The sequence below is a fragment of the Oratosquilla oratoria genome, chromosome 12 (genome assembly GCF_046742065.1).
Source record: "Oratosquilla oratoria isolate Oo_2021 chromosome 12, ASM4674206v1, whole genome shotgun sequence".
Taxonomy (NCBI): Eukaryota; Metazoa; Arthropoda; class Malacostraca; order Stomatopoda; family Squillidae; genus Oratosquilla; species Oratosquilla oratoria.
This window is the reverse complement of record NC_134788.1, coordinates 22,068,828-22,094,001: the sequence shown is the minus strand read 5'-3', so window position 1 is coordinate 22,094,001 and position 25,174 is coordinate 22,068,828. Positions and strand designations below refer to the sequence as shown.

The window sequence follows — 25,174 nt, the reverse complement described above, 5'->3', positions numbered from 1 at the left end:
CAAATAAGAGAGAGGGCGTGCTGTTTAAGTAGCACCCTTAACAAAAGAAAGGGGAACATGGGAAGATATCTCTACCCTCTTCTCACTCCGTATGTGAGGTCAGGAGGCAAATGAGCTTTCACTAAGTTGGAGATGAAGAGTCCGGACATTATGTCCGGGGACCATTGCCCCTTTGAAATATTCATGTTGGGCTGAAATTCAATGATCGTAGATTCTACCATTTTTCTCCTGAACTCACATCTGGATTTATAAATAAGCTCAGCTCTGTCCCAATCTAAACAATGTTTAAATTGCTTAACATGTTGGAACACAGCTGAGCTATCTTGTGCATATTTAATGGAACGTTTATGTTCAATCATCCTGGTATTCAAATCCCTTCCAGTCTGTCCGATGTAAACTAAGTCACAACCTTTACACGGAATCGAATAAACCCCTTGGCTCTGTTCTTCTTTTAACCTTTGATGGACATTTACCACCTTTTTATTAATGGTGTTAGGGTAATAATTAATCATATTTAATTTGTCTTTGGGAAGAAACTTGGTCGAGGGAATGAATGATTCAGAAAAGGGAACGATTAAAGAGCTCTTACCCAATGAAAAATTAGAGGAAGTGGGGGTGGTGTTGAAAAAATTGGATCTCGCTCGGCTGAGGGCTTTGACCAAGAACCAATCCGGGTAAGCTAAATTACTAAGTTGAGATTTTATAATGTTAAATTCTCCTTCAAGAAACTGGGGGCTGCAAATTCTAAGAGCTCGAAGGAATAATCCTGAAGCGACGCTACTTTTTACTTTGTCTGGGTGACTGCTGAAAAAATGAAGATAACTACCAGAATGGGTTTCATGTCCGGACTCTTCATCTCCAACTTAGTTAAAGCTCATTTGCCTCCTGACCTCACATACGGAGCGAGAAGAGGGTAGAGATATCTTCCCATGTTCCCCTTTCTTTTGTTAAGGGTGCTACTTAAACAGCACGCCCTCTCTCTTATTTGTATCTACTGAAGAGGATTGCAGTTTGCAATCGAAATATATAGATTCCCCGTTTCCAGTCTTTTCTACTCCAACAGTGGTTTCTACGATATATGTATGTATGTATGTCTCATTGGAGACTAATCCCAATAAAAAAAAAGTAAATAAATACATACATATATACATATACCAAAGGCTTTTTTCCCTCTTACATGGGAGGTAGCCAAAAGACAGTGACATAGAAACCACTCCCACCCATTCCATCCCCTACATACTCCACTCCCCTCCACCCGCGTTGCTCCCTCTTATCTTGGCACCTCCTGGATGATGGGTCATCCCTGCATCTTGTCCACTACCCTGGGTCAAAAGCAGTGTTGCAAGACACAGCACATCCACAGCAAGGCTGCTTCATTAATTCAGCGACCCCCCCCTCTCTATCCCCTCATGCAGAAAAGGAGAAGATGGGGAGAAATCCCTTCATGCTGTGTCAAATTATTTCTCATACATACTCCTTCACCCCCCATTCCCCACCCACTTCCCCCTCATGCATCACAGCATCATCCATACACAACCATTCTCCATTCACCCCTATCTTCTGTCCTCTCCCATTCTTCCTCAACAGACATTCCCCTCTTTCCCAATGCCCCTTTTACCCCATCCATCCATCTCATCCTAGGATGCCCCCTCATGTTCACTCCTTCCACATCTGCCTTTCACACTTCTTTTACTAGTTTTTCTTCACTCATTCTTTCCATGTGTCTAAACCATCCTAGCACTCTTTTATCAACCCTATCTTCCATTTCCCTTTCCACCCCTGTTCTCCTCCTCACCTCCTCATTTCTCACTCTATCTAGCATATCATACTTCTCAGATATTTCATCTCAAACACATTCAAACTCCTCTCTTCCTCTCTTATGTTCCATGTTTCTGCCCCATACAGTGCTGTCGGCACAATCACCCCTTCATACAATCTCCTCTCAACAACATCCATTCCCAAATGTCTATTTCTCACTACACTTTTTAATCCAACAAGACATTTATTCACTTCCCTCAATCTACATTCTATCTCCACCCCGACTCCTCCCTTTCCTGCCACATTCACACCCAAATATCTAAAACTATCCCCTTCTTCCAGTCTCTCTCCCTTAATACTCACTTCCAGCCTGCTGCCACTCTCTCCCCTTGTACATCTCGTCACCTTACTTTTACCCACATAAAATTAAAATAAATAAATAAATCTATCACTCCATTGCGCTGACCTCCTTAACCTCTTCCATAGGATGATGATGCCTACATAGGCATCATGAGGCATGAGTGGGTATATAAGGATGCTGGTGTTGGCGTCTTGATTATAATTATTTTGTATTTGTCTTGATTATCATTATTTTGTATTTGTAGCTGAGTTACCCCTAAATTCTGTGAACTGGCTTGATCATGATTTCTGTATTTATTTATCATCACTCAGTGAAAGAGAATGAGCAATACAGCAGTGATTTTATTTTTCATGACACAAGTATTGTGATGCATTAATCATTGTACCTCAGTCAGGCATCTGATACTGCATGCAAGAATTTGATTCATATCTCTCTTTTAATAATTCTATTACTCCACCTCTGCAGCACAATACTGCTGTCCCTGTCAATAGAAGCGTTGGCTACTGCTGACAAATGGAGAATATAAAACCTACCAAATACTACTCCAGAACCCCTTCAACATGATGACACACTGCATTTCTCTTTTACCAAACACCATGTGTTAGGTCATGTTATTAAGGCCTCCTAAACATACATACAAGATAGAAATTTGATCCTTACATCCTCTAGCAACTAGAAAATCCCTCTGTTTATGTTATAAGAGCGAGTTTCTTGGCTCTTGCAGTCAGTTCTCTCTGGCTGGACAAAGTGGAAGAGTTATCCTTGTGCAATAATTAGCTCCTCTATCCTTGGGGTCAATATAACACCAGATATATGGAGTTATAGAGGTGGCAAAAGAGAGACTTACAGAAAGTATAGGAAGGAGGTTGAGTACAAGTTTATAAATTCTAAGAATTCATTTATTTAGTAGAGATCAGTCTCCAATGATATAAGAGTGCTGCATGATTCTGGCGCATAGGGTAATCATTAAAGTCCAGAATATGTTGGTTGCATGAAACTGACACGGTCAATACCCTACAAGGGTATTTGATAGCGAGCATCACTGCAAGGCTGGCACTGCCGGGTAATCAAACCTGGGACCTCCAGTGATTACACCTGACACAACATTTGGGGTTCCTATGACCTCCTTTAGATATAGAAATACATAAGCATATACATGAAACAAGTTGATAACTGTCAGTTGGCAACTGAGATCACTAACCTCTCTTTGAACAGATTTAGGTTTAAGAAGAAAATGGGCAAAAACTGCTTTACCAACAGAATGGTTAACAAAACCACAGACTTTGTGACCATGGAGTGAGTGAGTGAGTGCTGAAGCAATTGGCTCTTCTAAGAGAAGATGGGATAACTTTATGGATATTGAATTGCCTTGTGCAGGCCTTGTGGTCCCTTGCAGTCTCTTCTATTCTTATGTTCTTGTCAGCAATTATGTCACTGCCAACTGCTTAAACCTTGAAAGAGGTAATCTAGGCAGGGTACTCTCAACTACTAGATGTGTTATTGTTATTAGTCATGCAGCATTCTATGATTTATCATTAGAAACTAAAAGAAAAAAAAATGTATTAAAACTTAAAAAAAAAAAAAAAAAAACTTACGTGAAGAATAGGCGTTGCTCAACGGCGCATCTCCACAGGTGCCGACAAGACGATGCAGTCGGACATTTGAACCCAACAGTGTGTTTCTTCTGCAAAGAGGAAAATGAGTTACACCAGAGATTTTTCTTAACCTTTCTACAGTTCTAGACTCCCAGAAGACTGTTCTGTATGTCTCCATACCTGTTTCCCTTCACACACACACAAAAATACATCATCATCATCATCAGTACTATGAGACAGAAGGCATTATGATTGCAAAAGCTGTTATTAGTTTGGTTTTATTTTATGTAAGATGCAGCTAGAAACAGAACAAGAAAGCCATACATATAACTATGATGATGATATGGTTTATTGTCACAAACTCCACAACCACCAGATGGCTAGGATGGTGCCTTTGTAGTGTGGAATTTAATGAACCATAGTGCCCTTGGTTCAGCTTTGCTGGTGGCAGGGTTCCCCTTGAACTTTGCCAAAATTAACAATGCCCTAACCTGCCTGCTTGGTCAGCAAGCTTCCACACATAACTATACTATCTATATAATCATGTATCTATTTATCAATTTATCATCATCATCATCACCATTGTTATCATCATCATTTTTATTATTATCATTATCATAATTTAGTTCATGGGCAGCCCATATGCCTTTCTTGTACTGAAACATCCAGCGGGACCTACCCAACACTGACAAAGTCCTCAACCTGCCACAGGAGGGAAGTATTCCCTAAAAGGCCCTCCAAGGAACCTCTCTCTAATGATCGAAATCACTTTTTGTCTCGAGACTAATCCTCCGCCGAATGCAACTTTTGACATTGACTAAAATACATAATGATTATGCAAGATAGATGGCTGCTATATCTATCAATCCACAAAGATATCTTAAGTTGTCAAATTCCTTCCTAGTTTTTGCCTTTATGTCAAACTAACCTTAAAATGATACAAGTGTTTCACCTTGGAATGAACTTTGTCTTATATTGATTACATGAATAAGATTATCTGGTGGCAGTCAGAATAAAATAAAGCTACTATGGCAATGCTACTTTGATTTGTCTGAACCCTTTTTTGCTCCCCTATAAAAAAAAAAAAAAAAAAAAAAATCATAGCTCCTCATCATTGATGAGTAATCCCTATATCCCACCCACTGCTGTCCTGGGTCAGAGGGAATGTAGCAAAACACAGTACACCCACAGCAAGGTTGCATAACTTCATTGGCAAACCCCCCTCTCTGTCCCCTCATGCACAAAATGATAAGATAGGGAGAAATCCCTTCAGGTTGCATCAAAATATCATTGACACAAAAGCAACCCCCATGCCCCTGTCCTCCCTTCTTTGCATAACAGTATCATCTATATGCTTTCACTCTCCACTCATCCCTATCTCCTGCCTTCTCTCTTCCTTGCTCAACAGACATTCCCCTATTGTTCAACTCCCCCTTCACCCCATCCATCCATCCATCTCATCCTTGGTCATCCCCTCAAATTCACCCCCTCTATCTCTGCCTTCCACACCTTTTATTAATCTTTCATCACTCATCCTTTCCATATGTCTAAACCAACCCAATAATCTTTCATCAACCCTATCTGTCATCTCCTTTCCCACTCCTGCTCTCCTCCTCACTTCCTCGTTTCTCACTCTATCCAACCTTGTAACCCTTACCATACTTCTCACACATTTTATTTCAAACACATTCAAACTTTTCCTCTCTGGCTCCCTTAAGTTCCAAGTCTCCGCCCCATTTAAAGCTGTCGGGACAATCACCTCTTCATACAATCTCCTTTTTGCATCCATTCCCTGATGCCTATTTCTCATGACGTTTTTTAATTCCCCAAAGTATTTACTGGCTTTTCTCAGTCTACAACTTACCTCCACTTCTACTGCCACATGCGACCCCATATACCTAAAATTATTGACTTCCTATAGTCTCCCTCCTTTATGACTTACTTCCAACTTGCTGCCATCCTCTCCCTTTGTACATCTCATCACCTAGTTTTTACCCACATTTACCTTCAGCTTTTTCCTATCACATCCCTTCCAAAACTCCATCAATAACTGCCTTAATCCCCCCTTTGACTCTGCCACAAAGTGTCGTCAGCAGGCAACAACTAAGCTCACCTCTCACTTTTCTCCAATTTCTCCCAACAACTCGAATCCCCTGCTGCCCATTACCCTTGCATTTACCTCCCACACCACCCCATCCATGTACACACTGAACAGCCACAGCTACATGACACATCCCTGACACAGTCCCACATTTACCTCAAACCATTCACTATCTCCATTCCCATTCTGAAAATAGGCTCTACTACTCTTATAAAAGCTCCTGACTGTCCATGACAACTTTCCCCCAATCCCACATATCTGCAAAACCTCACACAGTGCCTTCCTGTCTACCCTGTCATAAGCTTTTTCCAAATCCATAAAGGTCCAAAAAACATCCTTATCTTTTTCTAAAGCTTTCTCACATATCCGTCTTACCACAAAAATCTGATCCACATAACCCCTACCTTTCCTAAACCCACACTGTTCCTCACCAATTACTTCCTCTGTTTCTCTCCTAATCTTCTCACTAAAACCCTCCCATAAGCTTTCCCAACCACACTCAACAAACTCATCCCTCTGAAACTACTACACTCCTATCTGTCCCCTTTTCCCTTGTAAAGCAAAACTATACAGGCACTCCTCCACTCCTGCACTCTACCTTCCCTTAGACATGCATTAAATCTCACTACTGTTACATGAGCTTCTTTGCTGACGATACCAAACTGTTAAGGAAAGTAGAAACTGATAAGGACTGTCAAGCACTGCAAGAAGATCTGAATAGGGTATGGAACTGGAGTCAGAAATGGGAAGTGGACTTTAATACTAACAAGTGTAGCATAATGGAGTTTGGAAAAAGCAAAAACACAATATCAGGAAAATATACAATTGGAACCAAAGAAGTAAAGAAAGTAGGATCCGAAAAAGATTTGGGAGTAATCATCACCAATGACTTGTCCTATGATAAACAGATTAACAAAATTGTCGGGGAGACTTACAACTTGCTAAGATCAATAAAAGTGCCATTTGCATACTTGGACCAAGACATGATAAAAAAAATATTGGTTACATTGATAAGGCCTAGACTAGAGTATGTGGCGACATTGTGGTCCCCCAGTACCAAAAAGAATATAAAGAAAATAGAAAGAATCCAAAGAGCAGCTATAAAAATGGCACCTGCACTTGCAAACCTATCATACGAGGAGAGATTGGCTAAACTGGAGTTACCGACACTGGAGCAAAGAAGAGAGGTGACCTACTGACCATCTACAGAATCATGAAAGGCACAGAGATACTTGATAGAGAGGACTTACTTGACTGGGAGAAGAGGAACACAAGAGGATATGGAAAGAAAATAAAAAAACGTAGCTATAGAAGAGAACTGAAGAAAAACAGTTTTCCACATAGAGTTTTGGACAATTGGAACAAACTGGATAATGAAATAGTATGTGCAAAAACCATTCATGAGTTTAAAAGCAAACTAGACACTGCAAGATACAATGGCTGGACACCACGAGCATAGCTCCCCTTCCCGCAAAATACAACTAGGTAAATACTAGCCAGACCACTATTATTGTACCTCCCTTCTTCAAACACTGCATGAGATCCATCTAACCCAGGTGCCTTACCTGCTCTCATAATTTTAATAACTACTTGCATCTCATCTTTTTTTATTTCTTCTCCAATTTTCCTCACCCATCACTATCACTTTCTTAGCACCTCCCACAGCTACTACCATTCCTCATCTACATTTAGCTGCTCCCTGAAATAATCATACTCTGCCCATCTTTCCCTTACCATCTCCTCTTCTGCTGACATCACTCCATCTGTACCTTTTACTTTGCTTCTCTACTTGAGAAGTAAGAAATGTGGACTGTCGCAAATTGGGTCATGAAAACAAAAAAAAATAGTAAGTCACCAGCCAGAGATCCCAGAGTCAAGATCTCATCCCACAGGTACATATTTACTGCAGACATGGGTGTCTGCAGGGGGAGTGGTGGAATTGCCCCTCCTCGGAATTTATATAATTTATGGAAAATTAACAAAATAAATAAATAAGATTAAATAGAATAAAATAAATGCAAGGAAAATACAAAATGTATACGTTTGTTAGATTTTTAAGTTAGAGAATATCAGTGTATGATTGATGAAAGTCAAAATGTAACTCATGTAGACCATGTAAATATACATACATATACCAAGGCTTTTTCCCCTTTACAAGGGAGGTAGCCAAAAAGGAAAAGGCATAAAATCATTCCCACCCATTCCATCCCTGAATACACTCCACACCCCTCCACCCTCCCTCTTATCTTAGCACCTCCTGGATGACGGGTCATCCCTGCACCTTGTCCACTGCCCTGGGTCAGAATCAGTGTCGCAAGACAAAGCACATCCACAGCAAGGCTGCTTCATTAAATTGGGGGACCCCCCCTCTCCGTCCCCCCATACATAAAAGGAGAAGACGGGGAGAAATCCCTTCGGGCTGCGTCAAAATGTAAATATATGTGACCAATTTAAAGTATCTTGATATATCCTTATATCGTTAACCATATATGTATAACATCTTTAATTTTGTCCTGCAGACGCCCCTAACTGCAGATATCCAAACTTACCTTTGTTCTTGCATCCTGAGCAGGTTCATGAAGCATGCAAGAGAAGACAGATGATGTTAATTAATCAAATACTTTCTAACTCTAACCTCAGTTAACTTCTAACTTTGAGGCTCCCTTTCTAGAAACCTGCAACACCCTGAATAGCGCTCTTAGTCAGGAACATTGCCCTGATCCAGGGATTGAGTGCCAGTCTACAGGGCTTCACATTTGGGGTTATCACACTGGGCTTCTGTGGGTTTCACCAACATTGACCATTGAGAGTTTGAGTCAAAACAACTTTGGTTACATTTTTTATTTTTCAAATCTCCAAGTATCAATTAATTATCTTTCCGTCAGATATAGCAAAGCTGAATGATGAACTAAGAGATTGTAAACCTATACGAATGTTAGACATACAACTGCTGAAATGTTCTTAGAAAAGTCTAGATTTCTGTAAGCGAAATTATATTTCAGTTATTCAAATGGAGGTTGGAGGTAGCATGTGGGGGTGGGGAGGAATATTCTAGTATGATAACCCCTATACACAGGTACATCCAGCTGTCATTGTTGTTGGTGTTGTCTTTGGTGTTATCTTTGGCATTGCTGCTGCTGCTGCTGTTTTAGTTGTTGTTGTTGTTGTTGTTTTTGCTGCTGCTGCTGTTGGTGTTGATGTTTTGTCGTCGCTGTCATCTTTGCTGCCATTATCGATATAATTCTTCTTTGTCTTTTTTTTCTTCTTCTTCTTCTACTTTTTGTTCTCATTCTTGTTCTTATTTTTGTTATTCTTGTTCTTGTTTGTTCACTGGAACTATATTGGGTACCTACTTTCTGTTGGTTACATCAGAGATCTTCCTGTCACCCATCTTCAAATGCCATCAATACTCACACCTCCATCTCAAGGTGCAGCCTTGGAGGGGCCGGTGCCTGATCTCCAGTACGAGCCAAAGATCTCTATCTCCTTTAATTATATAAATATATATTTTGACTCAAAGAAAACTATCAACCAATGACTGCTTCTTTCCCAAGCCTCTTCCTTCTACCAGCTGATGAAATAGAAATAAAATCATACTAACATGATAAAGAAAACATATCAGTTTCCTTCCAGAGAGATCTATGGGGGGAGGACCCAAGGATTGTTTCTTGGATGGCATGGATCTACAAGGTTCCACTCAATAAAACTCAAAGCAAGAGACATTTTTCTTCATGAAAACCACACATGTAGGTATATATTACAAACACACACACATATCTTATATATATATATATATATATATATATATATATATATATATATATATATATATATATATATATATATATATATATACCAAAGGCTCTTTTCCCCCTTATAAGGGAGGTAGCCAAAAAACAAAGGCATAAAAATCACTCCCACCCATTCCATCCCCATCATCACACTCCACTCCCCTCCACCCACTTCCCTCCCTCTCATCTTGGCACCTCCTAAATGACGGGTCATCCCTGCATCTTGCCCACTGCCCTGGGTCAGAAGCAGTGTCGCAAGACACAGCACATCCACAGCAAGGATGCTTCATTAAATCGGCGACCCCCTCTCTCCATCCCCTCACTCATGCAGAAAAGGAGAAGACGGGGAGAAATCCCGTTGGCTGCATCAAATTTTTCTCACACATACTCCCTCACCCCCCATCCCCCCACCCATTCCACCTCATGCACCACAACATCATCCATTCTCCATTCACCCCTGTCTTCAGCAAACAAAATACAAGACAAGAAAATAATTAAAAAAATACATACATATACCAAGGCTTTTTCCCCCTTCCAAGGGAGGTAGCCAAAAAGGAAAAGGCATAAAAACACTCCCACCCATTCCATCCCTAGATACACTCCACACCCCTCCCACCCTCCCTCTCATCTGAGCACCTCCTGGATGACGGGTCATCCCTGCACCCTGCCCACCGCCCTGGGTCAGAAGCAGTGTCGCAAGACACAGTACATCCACAGCGGTTGCTCCGTAGAACAGTGGTAGAACAGTGGTAACGTACGTAATTAAAAAAATACAGCACACAAAAATAAAATACAAGCAGAACAGATTGAATACCAAGACATTTTGCAGATCTTTCTGCATCCTTGATAGGTAGACTATGGTCAAAAACACCAAAGTTGTGGCAAAAGAAGAGGACCCACAGCGCCTGGCCATCCTGGAAGCCATCTGGATAAAGGAGCTACAACCTGCCATTGATAGGCTGGTAAATGACTTCGCCCTCCTCCCCAGCATGAAACCTGTCCAGAGGAGCCAGATGGTCAACCCCAAGAAATCAGAGTCTCCTCCTCCTCCACAGAGGGTTTCCATTCCCCGCCAAAGGGAAGAACGTACAGCCATATGTTTTTCTGAAAGTCTGAGAGACATATTGGCACTGAAACAGGGAGTGATCTCTCCGAGTACCCTTCTCGCTCACCCGCGATCTCTCCCAGTGTTCCGTGGTTCTACGAGGGACCTCCCCCAGTTACAACATGGTAACTTCTCCCTGTGCTTTTCATTCCATTTAAAACATGCTCCCTTTTCCTATATCTTCACTTCAACTGAGGATGCAGAAATATCTGTGAAATGTCTTGATGTTCAATTTGCTCTGCTTGTATTTTGTTTCTGTGTGCTGTATTTTTGTATTAATTTCTTGTATTTTGTTTGCTGTGTGCTATGTTTTTGTGTTCATTATACCGTTTGAGTTTCCCATGAATATTGGAAATTTTATTTACTCCATCTCCCCCCTACCAGAAATATACTTTGCTCAAGCTTGAGAGCTGATGGAAGAAGTTAATTGACTATTCTTTTGCTGTCATTTTTAACAGAATATGCCTTAGAGAGAATTTCCTGCCATGCTTCACCAATATATATATGTATATGTATATATATCTTTTTTATTATCATAATTATTATTATTTGTTCATATACCTCAGTGAAGATAAGGTGCACTATGAACATTTTGCCTTCGTAATTGAGCTTCTGCACGTCCGACCACCGGAAGTGATGCGTTCTGCGCGATCCTTGAAACGTGAGCACACCAGCATGGTTTAGTCCCAGGTATAATTGACTGCCACGATGATCCTGCAAAAATATATAAATCATTTAATTAATTCACGAAAAAGAAACACATAAATACATGAACATAGGGATCCCATATATAACTTACTGCCACAATGATCCTGCAATATATATATATATATATATATATATATATATATATATATATATATATATATATATATATACATACATATACCAAGGCTTTTTCCCCCTTATCAGGGAGGTAGCCAAAAAGGAAAAGGCACAAAATCACTCCCACCCATTCCATCCCCGAAAACACTCCACACCCCTCCACCCTCCCTCCCATCTTAGCACCTCCTAGATGACGGGTCATCCCTGCACCCTGTCCACTGCCCTGGGTCAGAAGCAGTGTCGGAAGACACAGCACATCCACAGCAAGGCCGCTTCATTAAATCGGCGACCCCCGCTCTCCGTCCCCCCATATAAAGGAGAGGACGGGGAGAAATCCCTTCGGGCTGCATCAAAATTTTGCTCACACACACTTCCCCACCCCCCATTCCCCCGTCCATTCCACCTCATGCATCACAACATTTTCCATATACAACCATTCTCCATTCACCCCTGTCTTCTGTCCTCTCCCGTCCTTCCTCAACAGACATTCCCCTCTTCCCCAAAGCCCCCTTCACCCCATCCATCCATCTCATCCTAGGACGTCCCCTCATGTTCACTCCCTCCACATCTGCCTTCCATACCTCCTTTACTAGTCTTTCTTCACTCATTCTTTCCATGTGTCCAAACCATCCCAATACTCTTTCATCAACCCTATCTCCCAGCTCCCTTTCTACCCCTGTTCTCCTCCTCACCTCCTCATTTCTCACTCTATCTAGCCTAGTAACCCCCATCATACTTCTCAGACACCTCATCTCAAACACATTCAAGCTCCTTCTCTCTTCCTCTCTTATGTTCCATGTTTCTGCTCCATACAGTGCTGTTGGCACAATCACTCCTTCATACAGTTTCCTCTTAACATCCATTCCCAAATTTCTATTCCTCATTACACTTTTTAATCCACCAAGGCATTTACTCGCTTCTTTCAATCTATATTCTACCTCCACCTTCACTCCACCTTTTCCTGCCACATTTGCACCCAAATATCTAAAACTATCCACTTCCTCCAGTTGCTCTCCCTTTAATGCTCACTTCCAGATTACTGCCACTTTCACCCCTTTCCACATATATATAATTTAATTAATTCTTGAAAAAGGAACAATCAAATGCATGAAAATAGGGACCCCAAATATAACTGACTGCCACAATGATCCTTCAGTGAATGAGTAAATAAATAAATTGATTAATAAAAAAAAAAAAGGGAAAATAAACAAATAAATGCATGAAAAAAGTTAATAGCAATTTAATTTTTTTTTTTTTACACATTTTATTTCATTTGTTTATTTATTTATTTATCTATTTATTATCATTCAAAGCAATTGTCTTATATCAGACAGGAACACCTTATTCATGAGCCACAAACCGCTCCCCCAATCCCAATCTCCCGCTGTTTCCTACTGTGGTTGTGTGTGAATGCCTCCATTGACTTACACTGTAATTGAACCGCGGCGATTGAAACGCCTAGTGTGAACAGGGCCAAGCCAGGGAACTTGACAAAGTTGCGAAAGTATTTCGTCAGCAGTCGTCAACGCTTCCATCTTTGGGGACAAAATCGCCGCGGTTCAATTGCAATGTAAATCAATGGAAAGGTGGGGAGAGTTGGGGGCGATTTTGTGTTTATGATGATGATATGGTTTTAGGACGGAAACAAAAAATCTATCAGGAGGCTAGCACTGTGCCCCTTACAAAAGATGTTGTAGCGTGGAAATTATTGACTCATGCCCTTGATTCAACTTCGCCGGTGGCAGAGTTCAAGCCGCCACCCCCCTCGACCTTTGCGTAACGACACCCTAACCAGTGAGCCTCCACAGGATAAATTTAAGGAGGACTTAAAAGTTATTAGTATTCTCTCTCTCTCTCTCTCTTGCTCTCTCTCTCTCTTGCTCTCTCTTGCTCTCTCTCTCTCTTGCTCTCTCTCTCTTTTGCTCTCTCTCTCTCTCTCTCTTTCTCTCTCAATTCTCACCTATGAGATACTGACAAATGGCCATTGCTTTTTCATTTAATTTCTTTTTATTTGGTTTTATTCTATTTTATTTTGTTTCGTTTTCTTTCATTTGATATGTTATTCTATTCTATAATATGTTATACCCGTAATCAATAAAATTTCATTTTGTGTTACATTAGATCATTTCGTATGCACATGCTACCTAACTTAATTTTCTTCCAATCTTATTCCATTTTACTTTATTTGATTCTATTTACCATTCCATCATATTTTCTTTAAAAAATAGATACATGAATATGTAATAAAACCACTTGAGAAATAAGATTAAAAGTGACTGAACGTTTTCGTCTATTTAAGACATTTTCAAAGGTGCTGAGTAAGGAAACAGTGTTTCTTTTATGTGTGCATATATATATATATATATATATATATATATATATATATACGATGGTATATATATATATATATATATATATATATATATATATATATATGTATATATATATATCTATATATATAGTCACTGTTTCCATACTCTGTACCTTTGGAAATGTCTTAAATAGATGAAATCCTTCGCTCACCTTTCATTTTATTTTCCAAGTGGTTCTATTACACATTTTGTGAATCACGTGTTTTTGTGATTTATTCGCATACATGAATAAATACATTCCATCGTATTTTCTTAGAAAATAAAATAAAATACCCACTGGTTCCACTGCAAAAAATAGTGCATAACAAATAAGTAAAAAATGAATAAATAAATGAATAAATATGAAAAAAAATTATGAACAAATAAATGAATATTCAAATAGACAAACATATAAATAAAATTGATAAATTAGATAAATAAATAAACAGATAATTAGATATATAAACAGATAAATTAATAAAAATACAAGTAAATAAATAAACAAAAAATAATTTAGTAAATAAACAAAATAATAAGTAAATAAACATATTAGTACATCTATGAATAGATGAATATATAAAGAAATGAATTAGTAAATAAATGGAATAATAAACAAATAAATAAATTAAGAAATTAGTACACTGATGAACAGATACACAAATATATACAGGAATGAATAAATAAATAAACAAATAAAAATAAACATATAAATAAATAAATAAAACAAATAAACATACAAATAAATAAACACATAAATAAATAAACATATAATAAATAATAAATCAATAAAACAAATAAACACATATATAAATAAATAAACAAAGAGCAAACGATTCAAACTTGACTGACCTTGACTGGGTGAGGATCGACCCCATAGGTATCTAGAAGCGACGCCTTCCTCAGGAAATTGGTCTCGGCCGTCGAGGGCGTTTGTGTCTTCAGCGTTTGGTGGATCTCGGCGATCCGCTCCTCGATTTTGGGCGTCTGCTTCAGGAGGATCTTGAAGTCGTTGAGGTAGTTGTCACCGTGCTGCTCGACATCGTAGTCGCCTAGTTCCGCTGGAAATACGATCATCAAGTTTAATAAGTTAATTAACATAAATCAAGATCAACTAATTAAGATGTTTAAGATAAATTATTTATGAAATTAAGGTTACTAAATCAAGATTAATAACTTATTTAAGATAAACTAATGAAGATGTTTAAGATAAATTATTTGAGAAATTAAAGTTAATCAATTAAGATAATATAAATGGATTAATTAAAATAAATTAAGATAAAGTAATTAAGACGTTTAAGATAAAAGTAAATTAATTAAGATGAATTAAGATAAAATAATTAAGATGTTTAAGATAAAAGTAAATTAATTAAGATAAATTAAGATCAACTAATTAAGACGTTTGAGATAAATTATTTAAGACAGATTAAGGTAAATCAATTAAGATAAAAATTAAGACAAATTATGATAAACTAATTAAGATGTTTAAGATAAACAAATCATTTAAGACAAATTAAGGTAAATCAATTAAGATAATTTTTAAGATAAATTAAGATAAACTAATTAAGATGTTTAAGATGAATAAATTATTTAAGACAGATTAAGGTAAATCAATTAAGATAAAAATTAATTAAGATGTTTAAGATAAATTATTTTAGATAAATTAAGGTAAATCGATTTAAATAAAAATAAATTATCTAATCAAGAAAAAATTAGATTAATTAAAATAAAGTAAAATCAATTAAGATAAATATAAATAAATCAAGATAAATTAGATTATATTAATTGATTAATCATCTGATTAGTTAGTGAAACTCCAGATGGTTGTTATAGCTTAGATAAATTAAAACAAATAAACCCATTAAATATGCGATTAATTACTAAACAGTGAAATAATAAATAGGTAGATGACATTCACTTCGCAATGAATAAATTAAGACAAACTAACAAGCTAATCCTCTAAATAGTTATCAAAAATAAATAGATCAATAATTAAATAAATGACATAAACTTAGTCAAAGATAACTGGCCACATTGAAAAACTCCCTCAAAACATTACAATTATTTGACATCAATCTGATAATTTTTATGACAGTCGCATGCAGGATTCGAACCCACTGCTTTTGGCCACCCGTACAGAGACTATAGTCTCTGTTGGTGTAGTGGGTTAAGGCTCTGTGAAGGTGATCTTACGGGTGGCCGAAAGCAGTGGGTTCGAATCCGGCATGCGACTGTCATAAAAATGATCAGATTTGTCTATTTATTTCTTCTTTCCGGGTCCTCCAAATATGTTGTTTGAAATATGTATTAACAACATGAATCAACTGATTACCTTGGTTAGTTAAAACACATTAGTTATAATTGATGAAGGTGGAAAAAGAAGTCACGGGTCTAGTTCCGAGTTTCTGAGTTTATTCCTGACCGGTTTCGCTCTATGCTTCTTCAGAGGACGAAACCGGTCAGGAATAAACTCAGAAACTCGGAACTAGACCCGTAACTTCTTTTTCCACCTTCATCAACTTGCCACAATGTACCAGCATTAGTTAAAATATATATTCGCATATGAAGCAAATTATCACATAACTTGGCTATAGATTTAATATTGAATTTTTTATGAATGTTGTTGTTATTGTTATTGTTAATGTTGTTGTTGTTAGTATTATTGTTGTTAGAATTATTGTTGTTAATATTATTATTGTTAATATTATTGTCATCGTTGTTGTTGTTGTTGTCGTCGTTGTTGTCGTCGTTGTTGTCGTCGTTGTTGTCGTCGTTGTTGTCGTCGTTGTTTTGTTGTTGTTGTCGTTGTTGTTGTCGTCGTTGTTGTCGTTGTTGTCGTTGGTGTCGTCGTTGTTGTCGTCGTTGGTGTCGTCGTTGTTGTCGTCGTTGTTGTCGTTGTTGTCGTCGTCGTTGTTGTTGTCGTCGTTGTTGTTGTTGTTGTTGTCGTCGTTGTCGTCGTCGTCGTTGTTGTTGTTGTTGTTGTCGTCGTTGTTGTTGTTGTCGTCGTTGTTGTTGTTGTCGTCGTTGTTGTTGTCGTCGTCGTTGTTGCTGTCGTCGTTGTTGTCGTCGTCGTTGTTGTCGTTGTTGTCGTTGTTGTTGTCGTAGTTGTCGTCGTTGTTGTCGTCGTTGTTGTCGTCGTCGTTGTTGTCGTTGTCGTCGTCGTCGTTTTTGTCGTCGTTGTTTTTGTCGTTGTTTTTGTCGTCGTTGTTTTTTCGTCGCTGTGTTTATCGTGGTTGTTTTTATCGTGTTTGTTTTTGTCGTCGTTGTTTTTGTCGTCGTTGTTGTCGTTGTTGTCGTCGTTGTTGTCGTCGTTGTTGTCGTCGTTGTTGTCGTCGTTGTTGTCGTCGTTGTTGTCGTCGTTGTTGTCGTCGTTGTTGTCGTCGTTGTTGTCATCGTTGTTGTCATCGTTGTTGTCGTTGTTGTTTTTGTCGTCGTTGTTTTTGTCGTCGTTGTTTTTGTCGTCGTTGTTTTTGTCGTCGTTGTTTTTGTCGTCGTTGTTTTTGTCGTCGTTGTTTTTGTCGTCTTGCTGTCATCGTTGTTGTCATCGTTGTTGTCGTCGTCGTCGTTGTTGTCGTTGTTGTCATCGTTGTTGCCGTCGTTGTTGTTGTTGTTGTTGTTGTTGTCGTCGTTGTCGTCTACAAGCACTACCAACATCTAAATCTTCCTAAATATACAAAAACTAGAAATATGCATGTCGGACATCAAATACATTTCCAAGCGTTGCAGTTCCTCTAAAATTGAAAGTTATTTTTGTCAGCAAAGCCGTACAAATACAACAAAAGCTAACAAGCCTTCCCGTTTTTCAACCGTTATATCCACTTTAACTATATCTAGTCTTACGGTGGCCTAATCTATAAATGTATTCGCGATTTGATCTAAAACGCCAAATAATCAACAACAAACATCCAAATATCAATCCTGACAATTGACCACCTTACATTCATCCCAAATATCTAACCTCTGTGGTTAAGATACCTTTTCTTTAAATACGATCATCGTTCACGGCTCAACGATGGTTGTAAAACGATTATCTAGAGAACTAATTCTTTGTTTGTAACGATTCTAGAGGCTATTACTCGAAGCAAAACAGCCCCATTCAAAAACAAAGTTTTGGTGCTCTAGACAATCGTTTGGTGATTATCGTTGTGTTCACGAACGATGATCGTTGGACGATTCAACGATCATCGTTCAATGATAATCGTACATGTTTACCTACGCATCCTTTTCTTCAAACGATTTTTTTAATTTATTAATGATCATGATCATTTCTATCAATCTATTCTATAATGCAACCATTCGTGGAGAATACACAAAATCCACTAGTCTCTCTCTCTCTCTCTCTCTCTCTCTCTCTCTCTCTCTGTAAACCATTTGAGTAGACAAGAAACTATCACTACTACTATTACTACTATACTAATACTATTACTACTACAACTACTAATACTACTACAACTACTACTATTACTACTATACTATTAATACTACTACAACTATTACTTTTACTACTACTACTACTATTACTACTACAACTACTACTATTACTACTACAACTACTATTATTACTACTACAACTACTACTATTACAACTACTACTATTACAACTACTACTATTACAACTACTACTATTACTACTATACTATTATTACTACTGCAACTGCTATTACTCTTACTACTACTACTACTATAATTACTATTACTACTACAACTACTATTACTAATACTACTATTACTACTACTACAACTACTATTACTATTACTACTAATACATGTAAGCAGTCCCATATTCCTGGAGAAATTCCCAGTAATTGGGAAATTGTGTTGAAATTATTCCAGTCCGCAATACTTTAGGTAACAGTTAACATTTCCTCGGTTGCTGGTGTGTGTGTGTGTGTGTGTGTGTGTGTGTGTGTGTGTGTGTGTGTGTGTGTGTGTGTGTGTGTGTGTGTGTGTGTGTGTGTGTGTGTGTGTGTGTGTAAGTGCGTGTAAGTAACATGACAACGACGACGCGGCATTATATATCACCCTACCTACCTACCCTGAACGATATAGGCAGCGAGCGTCGCAGCATCTGACTGTGAACAGTACAGTCGTCCGTGAAGAAGATCTCGTCGAAGTTGTAGGAAGAGTTGATATCGAGTTATTTCTTCTTGGAGCCTTATCGGATCAGCTGGGTAGAACTTCACCCGAAAACAAAACAATATCGGTGACAAGTCTGTTGGTGAGAGAGAACGAACACAAGGATCAAATGCTGTCCGCTACACTTTTACGCGGGTTGAATCAACAGCATTCAATAAAGTCTGCCGCTACTGCAACAAATCCATCTCATAGAGCTGTGTGTGGCATACAGGGTGTTTATTCACTAACATTTTTTTTTTTTAGTCACATGCACTGAGCCATGCAGGTTCTCAATCTCCCTATACAGTTTCTCCGAGACACGTTTACTCTGAAATTTAGATGTGGTGCGTCTTAGAGGGGGTTCACACAGTGTAACGGTTCGTCGAACGCGGTTCGACAGACACGTGTTTAAAGTGATGTGTGAACGGGGTATTTGGTTGTCGAACGCGGTTCGACAACCAAATACCCCGTTCACACATCACTGTCTGTCGAACCGCGTTCGACGAACCGTTGGACCCTGTGAACCCCTTCTTATACATAGGGGTAACTTGGAAAAATCTAAATACAGGAATCGAGAAGTCTACCAGATTCAAGTCAGAGAGTCGTTATTCAAAATCCTAAAAAAGAGTAGACATACGTTCAGAGGAAAAATTCATGGACAATAAAATCCTCAAACATTTTGCAATACAGTGAGTACAAGAAAAAAATAAGTTTTAGCTAAGGAATAAAACTATCAGAAGCTGAACGAGAGGGCTGTCTTTCATCCAGACACGAATGCAACCTAGCAGGTCGTACTTAAAAAACAACTGTATGTCACTGGACTGACTTCATTTTCTCTCTCTGTTTCAAAATCACCTAAATCCTCATCATTCTGTGCCACAGGAGGAGGTACAAAGGCATATGTGACATGCTCATACAAACATAAATGTGAGGTGACTTCCTCGGCATGTGTGACATACATACAGTACAAGCATGTCCTGACCATTTTTATTTTATGCCAAGGAGTCGAGCCTGGGGTACAAACTAACCCCTGTCACACAGGCAGCAGTTTTTTATGGGCTTGGTGTGCCTTCAAAGATCTTGCCACTGAAAAGACATGAAAAACACTAGCATTTTTTTTTTCTAAGCCTTAACCCATTCAACTCCGATGACAAGATGTCTTGTCATTTGGTCAAATAAAACAAAAAATCATAAAACACCAAAATGTTTGATCAAACACCAGAAAAATATGACGTCAATCCTCGCTTCGCTCGCAGCGAAGCGAGGACTGACGTCATATTTTTCTGGTGTTTGATCAAACATTTTGGTGTTTTATGATTTTTTGTTTTATTTGACCAAATGACAAGACATCTTGTCATCGGAGTTGAATGGGTTAATTTCGTGATCAATTGTCTACTAATTCACACTTAATCAAATTGGGTGTGGGGAGGGGGAGGGGAATCAAATTGGACAAAACTAAGCCACATCATACAAGATAAAGAATAGGATATGAGGAAACAATCACATTAAGACACGGTGTAGGCACACACAATGAGCGCATTTGATCCTCACAGAGTTATACTATGGAGAGACACAACCCGCCTAAAGACACAACCTGCCAAAAGACACAACCTGACTATTTGCCTGCTCCAATCCCCACACCTTCGATCAGAATCCAGTGTGATCGATGCATCGAACAGGTATATGCCAGAGGAAAGACATCATGAGAAGGAAGCCTTTATCGCCTAGGACTAAAGCAAGGTTTACACGCTACGATAAATTGTAGCGATTTATTGTAATGAAAAGGTTGTTACAATTTGTCATTACGTGTAATTAACAGGAGATCGTAGCGATTTATAATTGTAACAACCTTTTCATTACAATAAATCGCTACAATGTATCGTAGCGTGTAAACCTTGCTTAACGTTTCCACCTCGTCAAAGACTTCCCACGTAACGATCCAAACGTTTTGTTTCCTTCCGAGAGGACGTTTTCGAAAGGGTAGGAGAACGTTTACTCGTAGTATTGCTATGGATGATTTGTTTCCCTCAGGGTCCTCTCCAGGTCGTTTCAGGTTATCTTTGACCGCGTTAACCCATTCAACTCCGATGACAAGATGTCTTGTCATTTGGTCAAATAAAACAAAAAATCATAAAACACCAAAATGTTTGATCAAACACCAGAAAAATATGACGACAGTCCTCCTCGCTTCGCTCGCGAGCGAGCGAAGCGAGGAGGACTGTCGTCATATTTTTCTGGTGTTTGATCAAACATTTTGGTGTTTTATGATTTTTTGTTTTATTTGACCAAATGACAAGACATCTTGTCATCGGAGTTGACCGCGTTAAGACGCTATCACACTGAGCTATTTTACCCCCGACTGCTGGAGCAGATTTGCAGCTTTCGGGGGGTAGGAGTCTGACGTGCCGGTGGTTAATAATCTTCCTACAGCAGCACATCAAATGACATTAAATGTATTTTTGCCCAGAAAACAAAATAGTTTGACATAGTGATTTGACGGCGGTACCGCCGATTAGTTGGAGGAAAAATAGCCCAGTGTGATGACTCCGAGGGCGTCCTACCTACCTCCAACCTCAGTTGAATATGACCTCGCTTACAGAAATCTAAACTATCCTAAGAACATTTCAACAGTATGTCTAAAGGGCCATTTACACGGTCGAACAGTTTGACAAACCCGGTTTGTCAGGCAAGTGTTTGAAGTGATGTTTGACCGTGTGAATGGGGTATTTGGTCGTCAAACACGTTTGTCGAACGTGTTTGACAACCAAATACCCTATTCACACGGTCAAACATCACTTCAAACACTTGTTTGACAAACCGGGTTTGTCGAACCGTTTGACCGTCTAAATGCCCCATAACATTCGTCTAGGTTTACAATCTCTAGTTCAGCTTTGCTATACATGACGGTTAAGATAATTTGAAAATTTGAAAATTGAAATATTGTAACCGAAATCGTTTTCACCCTAACGAACTCCCAACGGTCGGCGCTGGTGGAAGGTTCGAATCCTGATCCTGCTGGTACTGGAAAAATGGACGTCAAAGAGAATCATCTCCTTGTTATCCGTCCTCATAATGTGCAACCCCGGTAGGATGACACTCGGTCTCCGGGCAAACATATTTATTAACTTTGATTATATTGCTTTTATCCTTTCACACACGGATGGGGGAAAACTGACCGGCGACTTCTTCCTCTTCCTCTTCCTCTTCCTCCTCCTCCTCCTAGAATCCGCTGACAACAAGAACCCCACACTAAGACAATACAGGCAAAAGCGCCGATGACCGTTGCCTTACACTGTGGGGCTGTGGGTTTCCTTTTAGCAAAACGAAGCGGAAATAATATATACATCTTTTTAAAATAATAGTTAATCACTATCATCATCATCATCATCACGGATTTTTTTTAAACCTGATTTCAATTATTTTTATTTTACAGAATCATTAAATCTTATCGCCGTATCAAGTTGATATTACATACTCTAAGTTAATAAACAAATATATGAATAAATAGATAAATAATCAAATAAATAAATGAATAAATACAGATATATATATATATATATATATATATATATATATATATATATATATATATATATAGAATAAAGATCCTGACTGACAACAAGAGAAGCACAAAGAATACAATATTCCTTTATAGATACCGGCAGCGTTCGAACCGTCATGACGAGAGGGTCTCTTCCCGAACTGCCCCTCTGGTCTCTCTCTCTCGGTCTCTCTCTCTCTCTCTCTCTCTCACCCACCCACACAAACACACACTCTCTCTGTCTCCCTCTCTCTCTATGTCTCTCTCTCTCTCTCTCTGTGTCTCTCTTCCCCTCTCTTTCTCTGTATCTCTCACACTCACACACACACACACACACACACACACACACACACACACACACACACACACACACACACACACACACACACACACACACACACACACACACACACACGCACGCACACACACTCTCTCTCTCTCTCTCTCTCTCTCTCTCTCTCTCTCTCTCTCTCTCTCTCTCTCTCTCTCTCTCTCTGGGGCACTCCCCCTCGTAGTGAACCACTACCACGGCCACGTTCCCGAAATCATGTACTGTAGAGATCTTAAGAGAAGGGAGGGGAGGAGGGGAAAGGGAAGGAGGAGGAAGGGGAGGGGGAGGAGGAGGAGGAGGAGGAGGAGGAGGAGGAGGACGAGGACGAGGAGGAGGACGAGGAGGACGAGAACGAGGACGAGGAGGACGAGGAGGACGAGGAGGAGAGGAGGAAGACAAGGAGCAGTAGGAGGTGAAGGATGAAGAAGATTAGGAGGAGAAGGAGAACGAGGAGGACAAACAGAAGGAGGACGAGTAGGAGGAATTGGAAGAAGCGGAAGAAGAGAGAGAAGAGGAAGAAGAGGGAGAGAAAGAACAAGAGGAAGAGCAAGAGGAACTCCCTTGTGGCACTGGAGACTTCAACGCTTCCGAGGCATCGAGGGGACCTGGCTGGCGAAGAACTCTGATTTCATCGAAACCCCTTCGTCTTACGGCTTTACGTTTTAACCCATTCAACTCCGATGACAAGATGTCTTGTCATTTGGTCAAATAAAACAAAAAATCATAATAAAACAACAAAATGTTTGATGATCAAACAGCACCAGAAAAATATGACGTCAATCCTCGCTTCGCTCGCAGCGAAGCGAGGACTGACGTCATATTTTTCTGGTGCTGTTTGATCATCAAACATTTTGTTGTTTTATTATGATTTTTTGTTTTATTTGACCAAATGACAAGACATCTTGTCATCGGAGTTGAATGGGTTAATCCCGGTTGCCGAGAAAAAAGAAAAAAAAAAAGTACCCAGATTGGGTTCCATAAAGCAAGAACCACTTCACACACGGAAACTCAAACCAGGAAGTCAAGGACTTGAAGTCAATTATCAAACATTCCAGTCACTGGAATGAGACCAGGGAGAAGAGAGGATTCTGGAAGAGAGTAGGAAACGGGTCTTGTAAAACCAGACAAGTTCCTGCACTGACATCGCCCTCCACTACTCTTTCTACTCGAGAAGATTGGTCTAGTCTAAGTCGTGCCCTGCCCCTGAACCCTGGGACACTCCACTACTACGTCATCGAAGTGTCTAAAACAAACAAAAATCGTGACTGTCTAACGGAGGATCTTCTTAAAGTAAAGATGAGATACCGGAACAAGTCTGAAACGATTTGAATAAAACCTTTTGATAACTATAGAAGTACATTTATTTTCAAGTTTTCCCAAGGATGGGTGACCACTTTCGAAACCTATACAGTCTGATGAGAAACAAGCTGAAGTGAAGAGTCATGGTGTTGTAGCCTGTTCAACACAGCAATGAACATAGTAACATCCCAACGGATCAAAGAAACAACACCATGTAGAGATGATGATACACCAGTAAATTTGAATTTACTGTCGATAAAAGAATCTGATGTTACCAATTCTCTAGAGTATGTGTTCTAAAGTAAGAGATCATGTAGTCCTACCCCACAACACCATACAGAAACATATACATAATGGTTGCTAAATAATTAGTTTCGACACCAATAAATTTAGAGCTAAATCAGATACCCCTAAATATAAGCCTAGAAGAAAGAATTTCTCCAGGTCACCACCCAACACTAAAACGATCACAACACAGAAGAACTGGCATGGCGAAAGACATCACATGAGCAGGATGCATTCACTAACATAACAGACGCAGAGCATTATCTTCCACGGCCCAACATTTGCTCCATTCAGAAAGCACTTTAAAATCATCTCTACGAGTGACCCATGGGCCAACTTGCTGATCGTGGCCGAGTCTCTTTGGGGCCGTGGCTCTCCTGCAGGAGGGTTGAGGCCAACAGAATTGTACAGGAATCACGGAGGAGGTTGAAATGGGGTCTCTACTTAGCAGTGACCATGAAAGGATGACAATGCATCTATTGAAAACATGTGCCAGTAACTTCTGATGATCTGGCAAACAACCAGAGGTGGTAACCCAAGATTATTACATGGTAATTTACCTGAAAGTAGACACAATTGTCCCCAGAAAATAAACAAATTCTATCCAAAGTGTAATTAAGTATAACTAGTTAATTCTAATTAAGTCCAAAGTCTAATTACCTAGTTTCGACCCTCTCTGCTTTAAAGGCCACTTCACACTGCCCCCGTTCTAACCAACC

At 39.2% G+C, this 25,174-nt stretch overlaps 2 protein-coding genes across 5 annotated transcripts in view; one reads left to right on the top strand and one right to left on the bottom strand.

Moving 5' to 3' along the window:
- The window catches only part of LOC143031084 (uncharacterized), a 434,563-nt gene that overhangs the window by 63,798 nt on the left and 345,591 nt on the right, over positions 1 to 25,174 (top strand). The gene's annotated exons all lie outside the window — the stretch shown is intronic.
- The window catches only part of Frmd5 (FERM domain containing), a 133,497-nt gene that overhangs the window by 49,216 nt on the left and 59,107 nt on the right, over positions 1 to 25,174 (bottom strand). For all 4 annotated transcript variants that reach the window (XM_076194493.1, XM_076194492.1, XM_076194494.1 and 1 more), the window contains exons 4-7: positions 18,920 to 19,096; positions 14,737 to 14,945; positions 11,273 to 11,425; positions 3,715 to 3,803 (exon numbers count right to left, since the gene is read on the bottom strand). In XM_076194493.1, the coding sequence (XP_076050608.1) occupies positions 3,715 to 3,803; positions 11,273 to 11,425; positions 14,737 to 14,945; positions 18,920 to 19,096 (628 nt within the window). The remainder of the gene's footprint in view (positions 1 to 3,714; positions 3,804 to 11,272; positions 11,426 to 14,736; positions 14,946 to 18,919; positions 19,097 to 25,174) is intronic.